This window comes from Daktulosphaira vitifoliae, unplaced genomic scaffold (assembly GCF_025091365.1).
Source record: "Daktulosphaira vitifoliae isolate Bord-2020 unplaced genomic scaffold, ASM2509136v1 Scaffold_3, whole genome shotgun sequence".
Lineage (NCBI taxonomy): Eukaryota > Metazoa > Arthropoda > Insecta > Hemiptera > Phylloxeridae > Daktulosphaira > Daktulosphaira vitifoliae.
The window spans coordinates 3,035,456-3,054,783 of record NW_026099574.1 but is presented as its reverse complement, the minus strand read 5'-3'; the positions used below and the strand labels follow the sequence as shown (position 1 = coordinate 3,054,783).

At 25.7% G+C, this 19,328-nt stretch overlaps 1 protein-coding gene across 5 annotated transcripts in view; it reads left to right on the top strand.

Annotated features, from left to right (window-relative positions):
• LOC126902564 (uncharacterized) overlaps nt 1-19,089 on the top strand; it is a 160,051-nt gene extending 140,962 nt beyond the window's left edge. For 2 of the 5 annotated variants that reach the window (XM_050679955.1, XM_050679956.1), the window contains 9 exons: nt 484-574; nt 11,432-11,521; nt 11,595-11,753; nt 11,893-12,072; nt 12,133-12,271; nt 12,343-12,535; nt 13,378-14,902; nt 18,180-18,426; nt 18,478-19,089. In XM_050679955.1, the coding sequence (XP_050535912.1) occupies nt 484-574; nt 11,432-11,521; nt 11,595-11,753; nt 11,893-12,072; nt 12,133-12,271; nt 12,343-12,535; nt 13,378-14,902; nt 18,180-18,426; nt 18,478-18,737 (2,884 nt within the window). In that variant the 3' untranslated portion in view covers nt 18,738-19,089. The remainder of the gene's footprint in view (nt 1-483; nt 575-11,431; nt 11,522-11,594; nt 11,754-11,892; nt 12,073-12,132; nt 12,272-12,342; nt 12,536-13,377; nt 14,903-18,179; nt 18,427-18,477) is intronic. The other 3 variants (XM_050679958.1, XM_050679960.1, XM_050679959.1) reach the window with 3 other exon arrangements.
• The last annotated feature ends 239 nt before the right edge of the window (nt 19,090-19,328 follow it).

Below are 19,328 nucleotides of genomic sequence, written 5' to 3'. Positions count from 1 at the left end.
TTTTCTACTTATTGTAAAAAATAATAACAGTTACCATGCCTATTGTATGACATGAGATATGGAACAATTCAGAAGCCGTATAATTTTAATAAAATATTATTTTTCTTTAATGCACTAAATGCTATGGAAATGTACATTAAACAATAAACTATTAAAATATACGTACACGTGTTTAAAGATGATACACATCCAGAAGATTCTATTTTATTATCGTTATCTTCTTAAAATTTTTCTCGTATGCCGGGCGCACTTTTTAAGATTTTCAATTTCTTCTTCAGTGATTTAACCAACATTGTAAGCAATATTCAAGACGATATTTGTATTCTATATGTTAAGTATATGATACTTATGGTTTTTTGTATCACTACTTTCGTTAAGGAAAAAAAGTAATAAACGTCTGATTATGAAGTCTGTTATTCTATTTATACTGCGAAAACATTTTTATCGATTTTAATAACAAAAATTGTTTTTATTGTTTTTTAGAATGGAAGAAACTGTGCGAACTTTGTTACAATATAAATCCAAATTTGAACAACTGAAACAGGACCGACACTCAGCAGCAAATTCCTATGAAGTAAGTAGTCAATTAAATCTTTAAAAAATACTATTACCTAATTTACTGATAAGTTAAAACCATTGAATATTGTAAAAATAATATTGACTAAATAATGAAGATACACAAGGGGGCGGTATATTTAATTATTAATGAGGTTTCCTTCAATATTGTCGGGATTGAATTTTATAAACCATAGTATTGCTCTCGTTAAATTTTAATCGATCGCTTCAAGCTATTTTACCCGCCCACATAAACAAATAACCGACACATGCCCAAATAGTGTATCACAAAGACATCCTAGAGCTATGGCAAAAATTAGGGTGCTATGCGTTAGTCCGTGTCTCTACTACCCTTAGTAAACGTGACCCTTTCCATACTCAAATTCGATTCCACGTTTAGCACCAAGGGTTTATTGTTTTCGCTCTTCTCTACAGCCCCAACCGGTCTCAGTCATTTTCCGTCTCCGTTGTCAAGCTTGTCAAAAAAATAAAAAGGGATTTAGCAAGTATAAATTTTAGTGGTTTACAGACAACACACAAAAAATGACGTCATTCCCCCCGCAGTTGTATGATTGTGTTGTAGTAATCGCATCGTTGCAACGCGTTGGGAAAAACCAAATACATATCGGTAGTATAAACAGACATAAAAAAACAAAATTAATTGCAAGGACCCTTAGACGGTGTATGTCTGTCGGTGATATACAGTTCTTATTAGACCAAAGAAACCCTTCGTCAGTCACTTAAGAAACCCCATAGCATTTTTATACAAAAACTGTGATAAATGATAATTTTGTGGTATAATCAACTTTCCACTTTTTATAATAAAAATTGATCACTTGTGGCTAGTTAATTAAGTAAAATTAAAACTATATTAAAAATATTATTAATTTAAAAAAACTAAAAAATATTAAAAATATTAAACTCAAAAGCCACAAAAAAATTAATGAAAAGTCGCGGATACGTATTTCGGAAACAATGTTACCATTATCAACGCTAAACACATACTTATGTGTTATGTGTATGTGTTTAGCGTTGNGTTTAGCGTTGATAATGGTAACATTGTTTCCGAAATACGTATCCGCGACTTTTCATTAATTTTTTTGTGGCTTTTGAGTTTAATATTTTTAATATTTTTTAGTTTTTTTAAATTAATAATATTTTTAATATAGTTTTAATTTTACTTAATTTCCACTTTTTACTTTTTCAATGCACCTTGCATGATAATATTTCGATAGAAAATTTATTCCAACAGTATATTTAACAATAATGCTGCAGTCATCTATCTCAGTGGCTTAGGTCAAGAATATAAAGTTTTGATTTTAGTACATTCATTGAATTATTTTACTTCTATGGGTAGTTCCGTTTTGTAATAACATAAGTATACATTTTAAATGTTTTATATATGCCGTCACCCTTCTTCATCAATGACTGTGGTTTACTGATAAGCTTGTTTTTATTAACCTATGGGTGCATTAAAATCATATATCTTGTTATTCGTTAAGCTATAATTGAATAAAGGTTTATTGAATTCAGTTAAACAATGATATCATTGAAAAGGGTGAATTTAAAATGAATTTTTTACTTGTACAAATGAAGTGATATCTTTGTAAATTATTTTTCTAAATATTCTATTGCTAAAGTATTATTTCATTTAAATATTATTTTACTTTTTTTATTACTTTTCAATTATTAATTACTAAATAAAAATTTAAGACAACTTTATTCAACAACAACTTTTTATTTAAACACATTCCATCATATTTCTTATTATAATATAAAACTATGTTTTTTCACTATTTTTATAAACTTTATAGTGTTTTAAGCTTAAAATAAACAGATTTTTTTATGTGATGACATAAGATAAATTTGTTTTCATGGAGAATGTGATAGTTACAAGGGTTGAAACTTGAGGTCGTTGATGACATTGCAAACTTAGTATGCACTAAAACGTCAAAATGTAAGCTGCTAGAGTGAAATTCCCATGAGTATATGGTCTTCATACGGTTAAAACTTTCCAAAACTTTACCCTTTTAACGATATTAATTTCAAAAGTTAGTCAGTGAGCGGTTTTTTTTCAATATTTCAATGCATAGGATTATATAAAATTACTTAATTTATACTAATATACGTGTTACTCATACTTAATCAAAAAATTGAATTCAATCGATGTGTAAATTTACCTATCAAAAATGATTCTGATTTTTGTATTAACTAGTTTTAAGTATACTTTTAGGAAAATTCGTAAATTATAAATTATTATCATAATAAAAACGTTTTTTTATTTGGTATAGGTGTCAAATAAAACAGTTTTCAAAATTACATTGACATTTTTTATTACTCTTTTTGGATGAAATGATAACTTGAAAAGTATTTTTATAGTAAAAACTATTTAAAAACTTGTTCTTTATCAATACTGCAATTAGTGTAGAGGCAATGATATTTATAATTTATGTCGCTGTTGAATAATATAAAAGCAATTATTATTTTATCGTTTGCTTTCTAAAATTAGTCAGATATAGTAAATTTGTGTTTGTATTCCAAAAGCAATTTTGCCGTTTACAAATTATGCGCGTCCAGTTGTCTACTAACCAGGGTCGCCCTATGTAGAACTATTATATCCCTCGAGACTCGTTTCCGCCACGTGTACAGCTAGTCCCATGTGAGGACAGGTTAGGAGGTAGTCGACAGTAGAACCGCGTCACTTCATTACAGAACCCCAAATCTATCGTGTGACTGTGGCATTTTGACCAGCTATGTGTTACCCTCCTGTTTTACTGCTGAAACCTTAGTTTATTATTGGACACACATAAAATTTCAGTCCCTAAAAATATCATTAGTTTTAATTAATATTTATTTTTTTAATTATTCAAAATATAACAATAACCTCTGCAAAGAGGTTAATTTCCTGATTTTAACCTTAGAGATTTAGATATTTTCTTCTTTTTTTGTAAGTCTTATGTATGATTTTTCCCGATACTGTTAACAGTTATTTGCGACAGTCGACTCAGTAACAGCTAAATAAACATCAGAATATAACTCCTAGTAATTATAATAGTTATATTTAAACATCAAAAGTAATTTATCAATAGGGTGTTTTATGTGCGCGTATAAAAATGTAGCTAATGTAACCATTTATTCTTACCACAGCGTTTTCAGTACTAAGTTTTATATCAAAGTCATTTGGATTATATATATATCTGTACAAATAAACGCATTTTTAACAGATTTGAAGAGTCCTATTGAGTCATTTAAAAACATAAAGGATAAAACAATTTTAATTAATTTTTTTTTTTAAGTAGATTTTCAATTTAATTAGATATAGCTCTTTTTATAATATAGCATATTAAAAAATTAATTAATTAGAATTTTTATTATTTCATCTAAAACTTCATACCAAATTTGATTAAATAATAACTAAAAATATTATTGTATTCAGGTTTAAAACATAATTTATGTTCAACTTAATTATACAAGGATAAGATGGTAGTGTTGATGCCAGTGTAGAACAATCTTGCTAAGAAAAGCCTTATTAACTTTTAAAGTTATTTAAACTTTATTTTGTTTTTGATAATTAAATTATTTTGTAAATATAAAGCAAAGTCATTTCATGTTAAGCTATACTTGAGTTAGAATAACAAAAACATACACATAAATATTATTATAATATAATAAATACACATTATTTGGCTAAAACTTGCTCATTATAATTCAAAGGCAATAGTTTCAATAGTTTTTAAATTCGAAATTGAAGTATCATTTGTTACAACCATAATGGAGACATTTAGGTGTTAACTATAACAATAGTTATAAATGAATATCGAGTTTTGCTTACTGGTGAAGTTTAGAAATCCTCGGCTAATTAACACTCAAAAACTTGCAACGGGTATTGGATTTGGTTATTACTTTCCCCTGCACAAACCTTCAGATCATTAATTACGTGAATCGTTTCTCTTCACCATGTGAATGTAAAAGGAAAAGGACCATTTTTGAATAACATAAATAGGGGTTACTGTTATTTCTCCCTTATGTGTATAATTATCTTTGATGTTATGAATTAAATCAAAAGTTTAAAATCAAATGTATAGATAATAGAAAATTAAAGTTATCTAACTAATTTAAAAGTTATTTTAGATCGTATAATACTGCATTATTGAATGAAATAATGTAACATATAATTATAACAACAATAATATAATTTATTGAGTTTTAAAATATATTTAATAACATTTTAAAGTTGATTTACGGAATAAATCTTAAATTTATTCACTAAATAAATAATATAAATCATACATTTATTTATGTTAAATTAAATTACAAAGGTTCTTTGACTGAATTAAATATATCTAAGTGGAAAGATTACGTTAGTATTAAATCAATTTTAAAAGGGAGTGAACAAACCATTTTCTAATAGATAATGTTTTTGGTCATAGTTTGAATAGCACCAATTAAATAATATTTAACTCAATAAAAACTATTACTTCTTTTATTTATAATATTCTATTTAAATTCGTTTTTGCGTAAATAAATGTAGTAAAAATAATTATTAATTATCTAATAAGGCTGATTAAATAAAATAATTTTTCTCATACTTTTCAGAAATAGTGAAGTAGGTTTTGCAAAAATTATTTAAAATTAATATCTGTAATTAGAGTTTCGCATATGACCTAAATAATAACAAAATCCTTCTAATCAATATAAAAATTATTTATGTTTGGTTATTAGATTACGTAGAAATCAATAAATATATTTTAATTAAAAATAAGTTGACAAAATTCTACTTTCTACACGCATTTTTAAGTTTTGAACCACTCCTATGACAAAATAAAGTCCGAAATTTTTTTTTCCATAATAAAGTATATTATATTAGTTTTAATTTAATATATATATATATATATATATATATATATATATATATATAAAAGTGTGAGTATTTCCAAAACACTTTTAAAATTTAAGTATTTGTGAAAAAATTGTCATTTTGAATTTTCACTTGTGGGCAGGTAAAGGGTCAAATTTATAAAAAAAAATACACAATATGATAGGTAAATACCTCAAGTATCTATAAAAAAAAATATTATATTCATTTAGTAATTTTTAAAAAATTTATGGCAGTTTTAAATAAAAAAAATTGAAAAAATTAGCGATTTTTAAATTTGTAATTTTTTTGCAGATTTCCCCCATTTACGGGGAACAAGGGAAATTTTTTTAATTTTTGAGGGTATTGTCTTCGACTAAATACGACTTGTGATGTTTTGACGTATCATTGAAGGAAATTGGTTCGGTAACAGCTGAGAAAAAGTGGTAGCAGACACAAAAAAATTAAATTAAATAAATAAATAAAAATACATCAAAGTAAAATTAATACCTTCTCAGCTTCGGATTGAAGCTAAAAAATATGTTTGATACTGCAAATGCTTTGGAAATTAAATCAATCATAACGAAATCTACATTAGGAAAAATGACTTATAAAAATGGTCTATATGTATGATCATACTTTATGAATATATTGTAAGGCATCATTATGGTCTTCATAATTCAATTAGAGTAACAAAATCTTGGTAAGGTACATTATCATGTATTTTAAATATCCGCCTATTTTTTATAACACCATAAACGTTTAATAAATACAACGGTGTAAAGAGTGTCTCGGCGATTATGCGCGTTCAACATTTCTACCCAATAAGGGGAGGCCAGATGTCACATCCCTAACACCCACCGTTAAATGAATGATATTGCATCAGAAATTATACTTTTTATTATTTTTTCAAAACTTGCGTCACGCTGTTAAGTAGTTGATGGTGATTATTTTCTTCTTGTCATAAAACATGTATATTGTAATTTTCATAACATTGCTTAGTTTTAATATGTTTAACTTAACAAAGTCAATATTTCAATATAAAATTATATTAATAATTACTCACAGGTGTGACAAAAGTATATGAATTTTGTAAAATTAAAAGTAGGGAATTCCAAGTACATTTTTTTAGAAAAATTAATGATTTATAGATAAATATTCAAATGATAATGAATATAATTCTAGTATTTTAAAATTTATAATTTCAAAAGTCAATATTAAATTAATAAAAAAAAAGCAAATTAAACAATGTTACTTTAAAATATGACTTTATTTTGGTTATATTAGAACAACAATTTTTGTTGTTAATAAAACAAAATAATTACTTTATATTACTCAAAAATATTTATTAATATTATGAGCGGATTTAATTCTAAATAAACAAACAAATTTTATTAAAAATAAAAAATATATTTAAATATTAATTTGAAATTAAAAAATATTGAAAATTTTTAAACTCGATTAGCCACAAAAAATACTAAACAATTGTATATATGTATTTCGAGAATAATAGTAACGCGTTTAGGGCTGATAGTGTGGTAACATTATTTTTAAAATATATATATACACAATTTTTTAGTTTATTTGTGGCTTATTGAAATAAAAATTTTCAATAATTTTAGTTTTTAAATATCTTTTCAATTTTAAATAATATTAGCCAAATGCAATAAATTCTTATTATATTATAAAATTCTATTTATATTTAAGTTTTTTTAAAACTACATTTTGTAAAATATATATTTTGTGGAATCCAGTAGTTGATTTAGTTGTTTTTAAGATTGTTGTTGATTCTACAAACTCCATAGTATTTAAAGATTTTTATAGTAAATTAATAACTATAGCCGTGAAAAGTTTAACAATAGTGTTGTTTGACTAAAACTTTACCAATAACTATGCTGTAAGTCTCTTATTTGGTTCGATACCAATAGGAAAATTATAGGAACTAACATTTAATTTTGAAGAAACTATAATTTCTCACACCACATAGTCAATTACCATTACATACTATGGCTTCATATGTGATATAGAATCACGATTATGAAATACCAAATATAACTAGACTTATACCACTTTTCAGAAGTAATCCCAATTGTGGGATCTAATTAACTATAGATTTTTTTATAAACATAAAATTAATGACTAAAATATTAATAAAATATATTTTTTAGTTACAAACAAATGATCATGTATCAATAATATGCAAGGGTAATTTGAACTAAAATAATTATTTCAATTTTCATATAATACTATGCTAATATATACTTACAACCATTTGTTTACGAATAAAACAAATATTTTCTTAATTGGGCTTACAATTTATAATACTCAAATTATTTTTATAATTATTATTATAATTATGAACAATACCTAATAATATTTTTGTGATTGTCAAATAATAATTATTATTTTTTTTTACTTTATGACATGAATATCATGCAAACTAAATTATAAAGCGGGTATTTGCAGCTGCACAAGAATTAATTTCTTATATTATAGTTCCGGCTATCTGGACATTCGGATTAAAACATCTGTCTGTTTAGTAAATCATCATATTTTAAACAACTAAATCTAGCTAAGACTCAATAAATGTAAAATATATTTAACACTATTACTAATTTCTTTATATTCATATCATAGCTACTATACTAAATCGAAATTTAGTTTATGAATACAATACTTTATTAACTATGTGTCAATCAAGAGAATCTTAATTTATATGTCGTCGGCAGTAACCACTGTTGACAACAATTATGGTTGGCATTCTTTATCCTCCCCTAACTTTTCACTTATCGCAGTAAAGCAATATACTACAAAAGTTTAAATTGGTAACACAGAGAAATTTAATTTCTTTCTCTACGGGTTACAGAAATTCTTTCAATACCTTTTTTATTGTATAGTCTACGAAATAAGTTAATTAATATTGAATGTCAAAAAAAGTCTTCTTCTTCTTCCTCGCCATAATCCCAACTACTAGGGGTCGGTCAGAATGTCAAAAAAAGTGATATTTTCAAATAAAAAAATAGAAATGTTGATTAATAAAAAATAAATAGTATTCAAGAAGTGATGATAATTGTGTTACATATAATTACAAGATTTTAATAGTACCCAAACTAAAAGAAACCCAGCACAGTGGGGTCGCAGTACATATGACACGACATAGATGAGATATACGAGTGTTCACACATAGACAGTGTTCAGTAAATAAAGAAACAATCCAGTTATTACAAATAATGAGAACAATAGAAATCCATTGACTTACTGAACATTCTATATAAAGTGCCATATGAGATTTTTACATATTTTATAACTTTTGATCTAATGAATATTTTTCGTTACTTTTGTTTAAAACATCATTTAAAAACACTCGTTAGAACTATTAAAATATTATAATTAATAATATTTTTTTATTAAAAAATTAATTAAAAATTTTATGAAATATGTTTAAAAATATTAAGAACAGCAATTTTTGAAAAAAAAAAAATTGGCAGCCAATTTATTTTGATGTTTTATAGTTAAATGTTTACAGCATTTTAAATTTCGCAAAATTTTGAATATTACCATGACTATTTTATGGTATAAAATTTGGTCTATCATAGTAAGAAAATAATAGAAGTATAGCATATTTGCATTAAATACAGTTTATTTGTATTATTCGAGTTATCTTATTTTTTCTATGAACATGACTTTCGCTAAAAACTAATCGAAACTCAAAATAAATATTAGGTTTTTTAAAACTTTGGGTTTGTTGCAGTAACTTAGTAATAAGGTAATTTTCAAATATTTAATAATATGTTTTATAAAACAAATTTTATGGATTTTTTACTACTTAATAATTTGTATCTCTTATAGATTTAGCAACTATGTATTTATTGTTGATTATTACATTGATAAATATATTGTTGATATAATGTTAATTTTTATATTACAAATTTAATATTTGATCAAAAAAATATTGTTTTAATTTTTTTAATCGTAAATTTGTGTTTATATCGAAATGTGGATATAATTTTTTGATAAAATATGTCATGTCATTTACTATTAAATATTACAACATTAAAATACAAAAATATATTATAAATATTAATATAAAATATTTTAATTAAATTTGATGATTCACGATTGGATCAAGTAAAATGATATCTGACAGTGATTAAAATCACTATCAAAAAAAATGCTTCGATGCAAATCTTTAGATAGTGTTTAATTTAAAAAAATTGGTGGATTATTCCAAAACCAAAAGCTACATGATCTGCTATTTTCTTATTAATATCCTGAATGAAAAAGGGATAATTAAAAAATATTATTTCTCATAAAAAAATTGTGTTCATCCATACAATTTTCAATAAGTTATAGCATTATAAAGTTAAAAATGTAAAAAATAAAATCCAGAATTTTCATACGAAAATAGCTTTCGGTAGCCATTTTCACCACGAAGACAAGTCCAGAGGTCAAATTTTTTTTTTTCATAATAAAGTATATTACATTATCTTTAATTTAAGATATATATAAAAGTGTCAGACTTTCCGGAACATTTTCAAAAGTCAAGTTGAAAAAGTTCTACTTTCTATATGCATTTTTATGTTTTGAACCCCCCTTGTATTAAGGAAAATGATCCGATTTAAAAAAAATGTATGTCGAATTAAAGAAGTATATAAATATTATTTTTCATAAAAAAATTGTATTGATCCATATATTTTTCAAAAAGTTATAACATTTTAAAGTTAAAAATGTAAAATATAAAATCGAGAATTTTAACACAAAATAGCATACGGTAGCCATTTTCACCGTGAAGACAAAATAAAGTCCAAATTTTTTTTTTTCTTAATTAAGTATATTAAATTAGCTTTAATTTAAGATATATATAAAAGTGTCAGTATTTCTGGAACACTTTCAAAAGTTAAGTTGAATAAGTTAATTTTTTGTGATAAAGTTGTCATTTTGAATCCTCCCCTGTGGACTGTTAAAGGGTTAAATTTATAAAAAAAATATACCAAATGATAGATAAAGACATCAAGAATCTATAAAAAAAAAATTATATTGATTTGTTCATTTTTGAAAAAGTTATGGCAGCTTTAAGTAAAAAAAATTGAAGAAATTTCGAAAATTAGCGAATTTTAAATTTGTAATTTTTTTGGAGGTTTCCTCCATTTACGGGGAACGAGGGAAATTTTTTTAATTTTTGAGAGTAATGTCTTCGATAAGATACGATTTGTGATCTTTTGACGTATCATTGAAAGAAATCGGTTCGGTGAGAGCTGAGAAAAAGTGGTAACAGACAAAAAAAAAACACATCTTAGTAAAATTAATACCTTCTCAGCTTCGCATCGAAGCTAAAATTATTTTATTTATTTAATTACCTAATTTTAATTAATCATATTTTTATAGTTATTTTTTTGTATATAATAAATAAGTATATTTTTATATCATTTTATGTTTTGAATATTTATCAAATTAATTTATAAGTTGAATAATGCATTAAAATATTTATTATAATTTTTTACGTGTTTTCAAATGTTTAAATAACTTAGTTTGATTCAAAAGTCCATAGACAATTATGTATACACAAATGTCTTGAAGTATTTTAAATATTTCTTATAATTGTGCTATAGACATTAGAAAATTATTGATCTGAATGATAAGAATATGATCTATTAATTTTAATTTATTTATTTATTCAGTTTTGAGGTATAGATATAGTCAGAAAAAGAGAAAAAGCAGAAAGAGGACACGGGGGTTTCTAAGATTAATGATTTTTTTGAAATCAACCACCTACTACATTTTAGTCTCACGGGGTCTCGCGAATCATCCAAATACCATCAGCAGTGGTCTATAAATCTTCTATGACTACCACATTTTATTGCACTTTTTCCACATGTATATATTATAGATGTTATAAAATACAAGTCTAGTTTTTTTTTTAGCAAATAACAAATTGACGTTGTTTTTGCTACGTCCCTTAAGACAACCATACTTCTATGGTTATATCATAGATTATGTCTAAAAATAATTTTCACTTTTTAGAACCAAATATTGCAATTGCAAAACACTATCACTAAACTAAAAATAGAAAACGAAACTTTGAAAAAACAAATTAACACTCTCGAAGCAACGGTAAGTTTACTCACCATATGGTTTATAGAAATGCATTGACGACAATTTAACCTTTCTTTACTTGTTTAAACAGGGTATTAGTCAAGTACAAAAAGCTCTGGTTGAACGACTACGAATATTAGAACACGAAAAGAGTCGCATAGAAAGGGAAGGTGAACAACAACGTAAACAATATGAAAAGTGTTTAGACGACGTAGCCAAACAAGTTGTCAAAGCAGTCTTGTCTCAAAAAGTAGGTTAATAATACAAAATTAATATGATGACCATCATTAGATAACTCAATGTTATAAAATGTTTGCAATTGACCCATGTTGACTAAAAATCTGTATAATAATAAAAACAATGTTCAATAAAAATAATTATTTATTTAGGGTCTAAGAGAAGAAATCTCGACATTGCAACATCGAGTCAAAGAATTAGAGACTGGTAACTGTGCTCTTTCAACTTTAATAGTACAGCGTTTAGGACAAAAAATCAATTATAATTCACCAATAATGCCTGTAGCTGAAACTCGATCTGTGGTTTTTGATATTCACCGATCGCCAACTACTGTAAGTTAATTGTTTTCCGTTTCAAATATGCAGTAATTGTAATATAATTGTCGTTTTTAGAAAATGACTATTGAAAGACCATTAAGCTGTGATCTTACCAAAGGGTTGAGGAGACTCGCTAATAGTGATGTTAGCAAATCAACATTTTACTATAAAAGACCACAGTCACTAAATTTAGAAATATGTTGTCCTCATAAAGGTAGTTATAATATAGATTTTTAACTTGTGTTTTAGATAAACAAATATATTGAGTTATACATATAATTATAGTCGATGGATCTTTAAAATTTGATCATGTACTTGGAGATGAGACACCTGAGAGTGGTAATCGTGATGAAGGGTATTCAACTATGTCTAGTGACGTACAAGGTAATACTGAAGCACCCATAAAAGATTTGGAGGATGTAAAAGAAACGAACGAAAATGAATCAAATGTTTTAGCTGAGTCATCGCCTTGTTCTAGGTAGAAAAATGTTTAAAATAGTTATTTAAGTAATTTTTTCATAATTAATATTTTAATAACTTGAATGAAATTAACTATAGTCAATTACTAATGTATTCCAAAATAAACTGAATGATAATAAATTAGATTAAGTAAATTTTTTTTTTTTATTAAATCTGTACACAGTATTTAACTTTTAGAAGGAATTAGTTATAAAAAAAGTTAATGAAATAATTTTATATTTCCGTTACCTCTATGGCAAACGCGTCTCTAAATGTTAAGTATGTATTTATCAAAAAAAAAAAGAAAAAAGTTTATTTAATTAAAACTTAATTAATTGAATTATTTTGACCTTCTTCAGTTAATTATCATTTTTTAGTTATGAATTAGAAATTGTAATTTATAATAAGCCATTGGTAGCTAGAATTTTTTTTTTTAGTAAGACAGCTTCCATTCTTTTACTATACTTATTGAATTGATAATTAAAGCTGCTAAAATTTACCCTGTAAAATGTATAAGTGTATTTTCGCTTTCCTTTAAGACTTCGACATTTGACCTAAAATATAAATATAAAATTATTGAAAAAAAAAAATTGAACTTGGGATTTACCATATTTACGGGGAAATATTTTCAATTTTTGAAAGTAATGCCTTCAACTGAATAATATTTGTGATTTTTTGATGTATCATTGAAATGATCGATCCAGTGAGAACTGAGAAAATACAGTGATAAACACAAAAAATAATAATGATAAAAATAAATAAATACATCATAGTAAAATTTATACCTCCTCAGCTTCTTATTTAATATACAGAATTTGATAAGTAAAATAATTGAGCTTAAGTTATTTGTTTGTTTTATAGGATGTTGAATAGCGAAGATACTGATGTGATATTTTTACCTCTTAGTTTATCATTTAATTTCATTAATCCAAGACACAGTTACCCTCCATTTCGACATATGCCTTCAGTACCTGTAAAACATATAATGCGAAGCTATTCTGATTCACATTTAATTTTAAAATTATCTGCTAGTGCCCAAACAGGGACAGCTATCACTATAGCTGAGGATGATGACCGTACATCTTGGTATAGTGGAGGTGAGCTTTGGGATATGGATTATGTACAACATTGGCTCCGACTCGATGAGACCCGTACAGCCATTCAGCAGCGAATGGAATATGATGCATCTGAACTAGAAGATTGGAGCATGGAAGATGCAGCGGCTATGACTTCAGGGGAAGGTAGTCTAAATAATGTAAATATTATTAATAGCTCTTGGCGAAAGACGATTAATGATATAAAACCACTCTCTTTGCCCTGCATTGAAGAAAATGATACCTCAGATATCACTTGTCATTTGGATCAGTGGGTAGATACAAACAAATGTTCATCAGCTAAAGACGCCACATCATGGAATCACTACAACCGTAATACTGGTTCACCAGGGGATTCTTGGTCAAGTGCCGATGAATATGTAACTCCAGAGACACCACCTTCAAAACGGTCTTCCGTGAGCTGTAGTGATAGCGTCGATTTTTTACCGCCTCCAAGCTCTATTATTGGTACCGATTTTACAAGAGACTTTTATCGATTAGTCAAATTTGAAAGTTCCAAAAGTTTGGCATCAACTTCATCACGGAGCATGACTGGCTGTTGTGAATATCAACGACCTGCTGATATGGCTATACAGGAACGTGAACTTGCTCTTCAGAGTGTTCTAGACTTTATAGCCGAACAACAACAATATTGTATTTCACGACAAGCAGAGGACATTGTAACTGACCCAAAAGACGATCAGCAAAAAACCGTTGAAAAAACGAACAATACTATAATTTCAATTACTCCTTCGTTTTCAGCTGTTAAGTCACTACCTGTATGTGATAGCAATAGTAGTAGTGATAATTTGCTCAATTCGAAGGATAGCGGTTTGTGTGGCAGTGATGTCGAAATTGAATGTTTACCAGAAGACACAGAATATTCACCCATTCGAACACAGAACACAAGATGTTCATCATCAATCACGTCATCATCTTCTTCAATGGTGAATTTACTACGTACTGTACCCGAAGAAGATGAAGATTCTACTGGTAAGTCAACATCGCCACAAGCATCGTCTGGAGAAGGCGGTTGTGTTGATTTTAGTAGTGTCTGCACAGCTGAAACAGTTTTATGGCCATCATCTTCAAAAGACTTTATTGAACAACTTAACCGAATGACAGTAGTTGGAGACAACGGTTTATCAATGTCTCCAATAGATCGTATGGCTATTTCTCCGATATCAGCTGAACAGCATATGATAACTTTACAAACAAAGCTAGACGAAACCTGCTGCTGTCCTACTGGATGGGTTCATCTTGAAAGAGATATTGACTTTGCTGATCCAAAAGTACGTTTGTCTATTTTTTTTATATACAAAGCGTTTGATTTGACGTTGACCACTACATTTTTTTTTAATTATGAATTATTACTATTTTCTGAAAAATACTTTTTTAATTAAATACGAATAAATAAAAATTATTGATTTTCACCAAGTTGTAATAATAAATAAGGTATAAATTATTAATAAAAAAATTTGTAGTTTTAGCTTATATCTCAAAATTTATTGTATAAAAATACCTAAATTAGTACATAATATCAATATTAATGAAATAATATAAGATATACAATATAAATTCTTTGATTTTATTATAGTAATTATACAGTAGTGGTCAAAATTATAAGACACCCCCAGATATCTTATTTCATGCATTTAGTTTTTGGGCTTGTACATAAATCATGTAAATGCATGAAACTTTTTTCTTTATGTAATGTGTTCATAAACTTATAAGAAAATCGCTTATTTTGCATTGATTCCATTTGTTACTTAAATTTTACTTACATTTTCATTAAAAATGTTATTTTTGCAAATTTCAGTCAATAAATAATTTTAGAAGCTTTCTAAAAAAATTTTACCAACATCTAACTGCATAATTTTTTTTTCTACGTGTTATTTGGATAATAAAGTTTGATGAAAAAAATGTTCAAGTCGATCTAGTCAAAATAATTTAAACCACAGGCAAAGAATAAGAATTTTTGAGATCCGTAAAAATAGTTATTTTTGGTAATTTACTGTCAAATAAATTCATTTTTTCAATATGCTAGATAAAAATCACACGAAAAAGCATATTTTATGTTATTTCAACTAATTTATTAAGGAAAGTAATATAGATATTTAGAAACTTAAAAAATAAAATAAAACATTATATATTTTTAGAAATGTACAACATTGATAATATTTGGAAACAAAACGTCATTTTTTTAACTATACAAATAAAATAACATAATTTTTATTTTAACATTCATTTATTTAACAGTTTATAAGTTTAATTATTTAGTATGTATTTCGTTGCCCCTCCTTTAGCTTTATAGAAGCTTGAACTCTTCTTACCATAGATTCTGCAAGTTTCCCACAGTAAATTTGATTTAAATTTTGCCAAGCAAGAGCTATTTATTTTTTTAATCGTCCAGATTCCGCACATGTTTATCTTTGATCATTCTCTCAATTTGATCCCAAGCATTTTCTATTATGTTGAGGTCTAGGGAACGGGCAAATGGATACTATTGCATAGAATAGTTATTCTTCGATAAGGTTTTAGTGTTTAATACTTATAAATTCTTTTTCTTGTATTTGAATATTTTTCACATTTTATTAACGAAAAGAATGCTAGATGAACAGCTTATGTTCCCTTTTTATTTAATAAAATAAATAAGTTAAACAATAATCACATTAAAATGGATTTTTTAAATTAATTATTAAAAACAAAAGGTTTTCCATAATTACCAATATTGAAAATTTCTAAAAAAAAATATAAAGTTATACTTTATTTTTAGATTTTTAAATATCTATATTACGTTTCTAAATAAATTAGTTGAAATTTGAGGGTGTCTTATAATTTTGACCACAACTGTAGTGCTTATATTAGAGTTACAAATCTTACAATTATTGGCTATTAATCGGGCAAATCTTATAAACACCAATTAAATTTAATTTTAAATTAGAGTAGTCTTCTAAAATATTAATACTTTCAAAAAAAAATTCTTTATATTTTTTATTTTTTTTTATTTTTAATTTATAAATGGTTAAAGATTTTTTAATCATAGCTAAAATAAGCTTTAATCTAATATATGTATAAAAGTGTCAGTACTTCTGGAACATTTTCGAAAATTAAGTTGAAAAAATTGTACTCTCTATACGCATTTTTAAGTTTTGAACCAACCCTGTATAAAGGGAAATGGCCCGATTTAAAAAAAAAGTATGTCAAACGACAGAGATTTATAAATTGTATATATAATAAAAAAATTGTATTAAACCATAACTTTTTCAAAAAGTTATAGAAATATTAAGTTAAAATTTTAAATATGAAATCGAAAATTTTGACACAAAAATAGCATACGGGACCATTTTTATCGTGAAGACAAAATAAAGTCCAAATTTTTTTTTTCTCATAATAAAGTAAATTATAATTAGTTTTAATTTAAGATATATAAAAGTGTGTATTTCCGTAACACTTTCAAAAGTTAATTTTTTGTGAAAAAGTTGTCATTTTGAATTTTCACTTGTGGGCAGGTAAAGGCTCAGATTAAAAAAAAATATTTACCAAATGATAGGTAAATACCTAATGTATCTAAAAAAAAAATTGTTTGTATTCATCTATTTTTCAAAAAGTTATGACAGTTTTAAGTAAAAAAAATTGAAAAAATTTCGAAAATTAGCAACTTTTAAATTTGCCATGTTTTAGAAGATTTCCCCCATTTACGGAAACGAAGGAAAATTTTCAATTTTCGAGGTAATGTCTTTGACTAGATACGATTTGTAATATTTTGATGTATCATTGAAAGAAATCGGTTCGGTAATAGCTGAAAAAAGTGGTAGCAGACATAAAAAAATTAAATTAAATAAATCAATAAAAAAATACACAAATTATACTAAAATTAATACCTTCTCAGCTTCGCATCGAAGCTAATAATAAATATGAGAATTTTAATTAGTCATTTACCATTACGCATTGTTAAATTAACTGGAATGTAATCTAAATCGACATTAAAAATCAATTTGTAATACGCTCTAAGGTAATAACGTATAAATTATCTTATTAAAAATATAACTACACTACTCTAAAATCAAATAAAATGTATTGATATTAATATCAAAATACAGGTTTGTTCTTAAATCAATTTTATATATTTTTTAACATTATATGTAATAAAATATAGAAAAATAAACCCCTGCTTTTTAATTCATAAATGGAGACTTCTTTTATTCAACTGTTAATTTTTTACTGATAAATAAAAGTTTTCGAATTTTTTCATTTATTTAAGTGTAATTGTATCATTAAAATACTTACGATAGCTTTTATTTGTTTTTCTTTAATTTTATCTATAACAGTACTTTATTATTAGAAATAAATACCAATAAAAAAAATGTATAAATTGTAATGTAGATAATTATATTTAACTAGTATGATATTTAACTACATTTAACCAAGATTGATAGTAGTCTAATATTTAGTTAAGTAAACATTATGGTCAGTATTACTAACATTTGATAATTAAGCACATACATATTTAACTTATATTATTTTTATAATCAAATTATAAATTTACTATTCAATTTTTATATTTAGGAAAGAGCAAACCTTCTTGACCTAATGTTAACTTCGAGTCGAAGTTCTTCAAGTAGTAATTCGAGTACTTCTTTAAATAACAGTTCCACTTCCGTTAGTAACCATAGTGAAGTCGTCGATAGCAGTTCAGATAATGATCAGATGATCAATAATGAAAATTACTGTTCTTCAATGAATTTTACTTATAACCATGACGAATCTTACAACCGACTCCACAGATTACATCGAGTGCGGAGACAAAAAAAAGGTAATTTTGTATTTTAACTAATTTTTTTTTTATTAACTAATTTTTTTTTAGCTTCAGCTGTTCGAGATGGTTATGGAGTACTTAAGATACCTACAATGGGCCTCAGACAATCCATTGTTGGCCGTAGTGATTTTTTCGTCCGATTTGGCGATAAAGAACGTGAGGCCATTGCTAATTTTGACTTCCTAGAAGAAATGTCCACTACCTCATTGAGTACAGACTCTGGCACTGAACAAGCAAAACAAAACGAAACAACTTTTCGACGGTTATCGGGACTATCTCTAAGTGATTCTTGTGGTGACTCCGAATGAACTCGATCTTAATTTTTTTTAGTATTATTATTTTGTATTTGTATATGTAATGTGTATGAAAATTATAAGTTTTATACAAAAAATAATGTCATTTGGGATATACGTTAACAGTATAAATATTATTGTATTAAAAAAAAGAAATTATTCCTATGTAAAGCATATTGTAGCATAATATTATATATATATATATTACTTGCATAGGTTACCTGTCACCTTAATGTTTTATAAAAAAACAATTGGAAAAGTTTTTTTTAAATTATTGTATAGAACAAATACTATCCAAAACAATTTTTTTTTTTTTTGTAATTATTTGTATATATTTAGACTTAACTTACTTAATTGGTGGTAGGCTGTGTTTTTACCTAATATTTTTATGGGTAGTTATAAAACATGTTACAATTGTATTTTGTAAATAATATAAATGTTTGATTTAGTTTTTAATTTTTTTTTAATGATTATCTTTAAATTTAACTCAAACAAATGGGTAATAATTATTTAGTATAATAAGTTTTTATGAATGGTAATTATTTAAAAATTAAAACCATACAGTGATACACGACAGTGGTAAGGTGTCATATTTGCACAGCTGAA